This window comes from Corylus avellana, chromosome ca1 (assembly GCF_901000735.1).
Source record: "Corylus avellana chromosome ca1, CavTom2PMs-1.0".
Taxonomy (NCBI): Eukaryota; Viridiplantae; Streptophyta; class Magnoliopsida; order Fagales; family Betulaceae; genus Corylus; species Corylus avellana.
The window spans coordinates 13,400,152-13,405,783 of NC_081541.1; the positions used below are offsets into that span (position 1 = coordinate 13,400,152).

A 5,632-nucleotide genomic window follows, 5' to 3' on the forward strand; every position below is an offset into this window, starting at 1 on the left:
TGGCCCTCCTAAAAACTTTTTCAGGCTAAGAAGCTTTACTGTAATAGAGAGTCTGAGGAAGAAAACTTGCTGCCCCTTCTTTCCATTCAACCTACCTACCTATCTTCCTTCTCTTCCCCTAAGAGAAACCCATCAATTCTAAATCCTTTTTCTCTTCTGGTGATCTTCAAGTCAAAAGCTCTTTGTTTGACATGGAGGTGCTGAGTTTCTATGTTGGAGTTATAGGTGAGAAGCCATTTCTCTTCTGTATAATGTTATTCAGGTCTCTTTCTTTTTTGTTTTTTTTTGTTTTTTGTTTTTTGGTAATCGGACGTATCTGAGGCGAAGACTTGATTCGGCTTGAGCTCTCGCTTGCAGGCAACCTCAAGAAATTGTTTGCACTTTAGAAGGGTCGAAGCTTAGGGACTTGCTACTCGAGCCAATTACACCTTAGTATTACTAGATCTTTTATTTTTTGTGCATGCCAAGGAAGATAATCTCATGTCTTCTCCTTTTTGCAGGCAACATCATCTCAGTATTAATGTTTCTTTCCCCCGTGTAAGTTGAAAAGAACTTTTTATTTTTCCAGCCATTCAATCCTTCATTAATTAAGCATCTTGTTAGTTATTAAATCACCAATTATTCCAAAATCTTAATTAAGTCGATAAAATATGTAAATTTAATCATTTAATTAACACTTTAACATTCTTGCGAATGCAGCGAGACATTTTGGCAAATAATAAAGCGCCAGTCGACGGAGGAATTTGAGAGCCTTCCTTACATTTGCACATTGTTAAACTCATCCTTGTGGACATACTATGGAATTATAAAGCCCGGGGAATTACTGGTAGCCACCGTCAATGGTTTTGGCATCCTTGTCGAGACTATCTACGTCATCTTATTTCTTATATACGCACCAAAAAGGTCGAGGGTAAACCGATATTTTCACTATCTCTTATCTCAAAAACTTAAAAACGAACAAGAAATAATGAATTTAATAATTTGATATATTAATGTTTTCGTAGTTATGAATATTATCAAATTTATCAGCTTATTATATATGAATTAATTCGTTGTACGTGCAAAATTGCAAGGCTAAGATTGCCATTCTTGTGGGGATCTTGGATGTGGGCTTCCTAGCAGCAGCAGTTCTAGTTACTCGGTTGGCATTGCAGGAAGAAGCAGGAATTGATGTAATAGGGTTCTTGGGTGCAGTGTTAAATTTTATAATGTATAGCTCACCTCTAGCCGCCATGGTAAGAATTAATTTAAAGCTCAATTGGTTGGGTGTGTAATATTATCTATTGATTCCTGTCTTTGGATTGGATTTTTTTTTCACAACCCATATATTAATTGTTTCCATTTTAATTTCAATTGGGTTTATTGATCTCTTTTTCGGTTTCCATGGATACCCAATCATGTATGGTTAGTAAATGTTTGATTATGATCATAATTTCTTGATTTCCTTGAAATGGCCCAAAAGGGCACTATATAGTTTATATGTGAAATGGGCACTATATAGCTTATATATATATGTTCCGACAAGCATAAATGACATTTATACGTTGTCATCCTGTCATTTTTATTTATTTTTTCTTTTTTTATTTTGTCTTTTGTGTTTTTTCCTTTTTTACAGCAAGTCGTGATACGGAAAAATCCAAACACTTGAGTTTGACCTTCAATATATAGGTCAATTAAGGGATTCAAGAGTCTGTTTGAAATTATGTTTGAGAAATATAGCTGTTAAGTCAAAAAAATGTTTTTTGACAAAAACTTTATTTTTAAATTTTTTTCAAAAGTGCGTTTTGGTCATTTTTAGGCTTTTTGGACCCTTAAAATCGCTTTTAATTTTCTTACCAAACGACTACTTTTGTTCTAAACGAACTTTTTAAGTATTGAACGTACTTTTAAACCCCCCAAACACAATCACAAACGAGCCCTAACAATGTAAGGAGTATATACACTTGCAAGCTAAGGCAACTAGGAGACAATCCACTGATCTGCAGACCTCCAAACCCAAACACTAGAAAGTTGTGCATCCATAAGACTTTGTTGAATCATTCACAACCCTATGCCCAATTTTTTCATACGGTGCACCTAGCATGGGGATGCCACCAATCATTCCAAAGAGAAATGGTTTCCTCATTCCCTACTGCATCATGTTGAAAAGATCTAGCATTAATCTTCCTGAGCTTCCGAATCTTCTTCCTGTCCCAAGAACTATTTGAATCTTCGTTAATAAACCAGAAATATTATCTTCCATTTAAAATATTTTCTTTGACCCAATTAGCAACCCATAATGAACCTGCCCAGGCAAAAATACCAACGCCTAAGCCTACATTTTTTTTTTTAATAAAAAAAGGGGAATTTTGAGAATTTTGCCAAGATTTAAAAGAAAATACTAATGAAGGGGTGACATTCTAAAAACTTAAAAGTTTGATATCCTAAATTGAGAGTTTTTGAACTTTGGAAGGGTAATTTCAAAACACATGGAATTTTAGGAGGGTTTTGTGAAGTTTCCCCTTTTATTTTTAAAAAATTCTTCAAAACATTTTCACTTCGTCTCCAAAATTGTGTGTTTGATGTGTTTATTGCTTTACATAATTTTGGTGATATTGTGTGTTTGTGAATTTTTAATTGGTAGTGATTACTGCAAAACAAGGTGTTGTTTGGAGTCATCGGGTGAATTTCACTAATTTTCTAGCCATTTTTGTCTAGTAAATTCACCGATGACACTCAACTCTACATTTATCACTTCAAAACATGGGTCTTCCTCTCTTTTCCATCAAAATTTAGCACAATACTCCATGATCTTTCAGTCCATACATGAAACCAGGCATTCCTGTGAAAGACAGGCTGATTAAACTCTGTTTGAGGTACTACAAATTTTACTACAAAGTCATATACAAACTGACGTGACAGACCATGATTAGTGAAATAATTAGAAAAAATTAATAAGTCAAAATTTTTGATTAATTGTTTCACAAATTATGAGCAACCACAGTAGTTTGTAAATGATTTTATAATAAAATTTGTAGTACCCCAACACCACTAGCTCAATATATAAGAGGCGCTATTTTTGTGTGTCTCGACTCTAATCTAATGTACCTAATCCAATACGATTTATGTGCACAATTGAGCAAAATGTATCTTTATTAGACATTATGTGATGGAGTTTAATGTGGTTTGTAAATGTGGTTTCTCAGAGAACAGTGGTGAGGAGCAAGAGCGTGGAGTACATGCCATTCTTTCTCTCATTTTTCCTTTTCTTGAACGGTGGGACATGGGCTTTCTATGCTTTGCTTGTACGTGACTATCTCCTTTTGGTACGTTCTTCTAGTCTTTTTCTTTGGGGTAATATTTTGTTAAATTATGAATTAAATTTCTCATTTTCTATCCGTTTAAGCTGGTGATGCTCTAACATAAAGTATTGAATTTGACTCTATAGTTTACCGTACATTTCAATTAAATATTTGGTTTCGGTTGAGAGCTTTTATTTGTGAGCAATTGATGGCCATCATGATCAGAGCTTTTGGCATAACTTGTAATTTAATAAGATTTACTGAAAACATGTCCTAATCACCATGGATTGCCATTTGCCAATGAAACTTGGTCGGATAGTTGAGAAAACTCATAATGAAATGGTAATTAAACGAACAATTTAAAGAAAGAAAGAGAGAAAACGACGTAGATAAAGATTTACGGTGATTTGTTGTTAGATATATACGTACTAGGGAAGAACCCAAAAAAAAAAAAAAAGCTAGATTTTACTCTTATCTGTTTGATGATATTTTTAAAGTACAAAAAAACTTTTATTTATAGGAAAATTTGGGTAGGTGAAGATAAAGATAAGTATGATAATTAAATTTGAAGAAAAAGACAAGCTAATTAAGTAAAATAGAACTTGTAGGAAAGAAGCTTGTATTTTTTTATATATAAAAATTGTACAATTGAATGACCTATTTATAATTGAGTTAGACTAGAAAAATAAAGGAAATACAATAATTACAAAATCACCAAATATTTCTAGTATACCATATGTGGATAATATTTTTAGAGAAATGCTAAAGCTCTTCATATGGTTCTCCTGGTGTTCATATTTTACGAGTATATTGTTTTCTAAGAAGGTTTGTTAGAAAGTAAGAATAAGATTTTTTTCTTTTTCTTTTTTAGAAAACAATATTAACCTAAGATGAGGAGAACCATTGGAGGAACTGCATCATTACTTATTTTTTATAAGAGAAATATTACGGTTCCTCATGGTGTTCTCTTCATCCTACGTGGATATTATTTTCTAAAAAAGATGAAAAAAAAAAAAAAAAACTTACCAAACCGATCCCTCATTTTTTTATTTTAGAAAATAATATCCACGTAGGATAGAGAAAACACCAAAGAAACCGTAACATTTCTCTTTTTATAATATGTCAAGCATATTATGAAAATATTATGTCACAAATATGACAATACAATAATATATGATCATAGACAATAATATACTAACAAAATCATTTTGATTTGATCACGATCAAACCCGATTAGTGATTACAATCAATCCCAGAAGATAAGAAAAATGTTATTTAGTAGACTTTCATATTACTACCATACAACTATGGTGATGTGACAATAAAAATTAGCCATTGATTTTTTCTTGTTATAAGCCCTCATTGATCCAATGACTAATTTTTACTGTCACATTATCATAATTATATGACAGTAGTATGAGAATGAACTAAATATCATATAATTAATATATATACCATATCATATATTGTAACAATAGTGTCCTCTAATACACACACACACACACACACATATATATATATATATAGAGGGACGGAAGAAAGGGGGGATTGGAAGGGGCCAGGGCTTTTTTTTTTTTTAAGGGAAAAACAATTTTTTATGGTTAAATTCTTTTCTTTTTTTTTTTTGCTAATGAGCCCCTGCCAATTTAATTTTTTCAACCATTAGCCCCTGCCCATTGTCAAGGCTGGCTCCGTTCCTGTTCCTGTTCCTATATATATATAAAATCATGATAGAGTGTTGATTTTGTGATATAGGCACCAAATGGATGTGGGTTTCTACTTGGAGCAGCGCAGCTAGTGCTCTATTTGATATACAGAAAGGCCAACCCACGTAAAAACATCTCTGCAGATACACTGGAACAAGGATCCCAACATGAGCACCTCATCTCTTCCTCAAGTTTATCACGTGAAAACAATGAAGAGTAGGCATTTATAGTGACTCATCAAATGGTGGTTAGAGTTTTTAGAATTTTTTTTTTGTTTTTATTTTTTCTGTTTTCTACCCAGATGAGAGTTTTATAAGCAATTTTTTTTTTTTTTTTTTTTTTTGGGGTTTTTTTTTATTTCCTTCTTTTAACCAGATGAGAGTTTTATTAGTGGGTTTTTCCGGCTTCAGAAAAGTAAATTAGGGATAGTTTGCTTGAGTTCTTTATTTTCTTTGGCATCTATATTTTGTGATGTTCGAAAATCTAGATTTCCTTAAATATGACTAAACTGGCATTTGAGAATGATTAGGAATCTGATGGGATTTTCAGAATCATAAAATTCACATGTTTAGTTTATTCTTGAGTATCTTATAGCCTATAGGAATTATGTATGCTTTCTAAAATATCTTTATGTTTTCTTTTCAA

The 5,632-nt window shown here is 32.2% G+C and overlaps 1 protein-coding gene across 1 annotated transcript; it reads left to right on the forward strand.

The window, feature by feature from the left end:
* Positions 1 to 5,247, forward strand: LOC132167396 (bidirectional sugar transporter SWEET17-like). Its single transcript, XM_059578358.1, has 6 exons — positions 1 to 225; positions 501 to 537; positions 700 to 910; positions 1,074 to 1,235; positions 3,186 to 3,305; positions 5,037 to 5,247. The coding sequence occupies exons 1-6, from the start codon at positions 192 to 194 to the stop codon at positions 5,205 to 5,207; spliced, it is 735 nt and encodes a 244-aa protein (XP_059434341.1). The 5' UTR covers positions 1 to 191; the 3' UTR covers positions 5,208 to 5,247.
* The last annotated feature ends 385 nt before the right edge of the window (positions 5,248 to 5,632 follow it).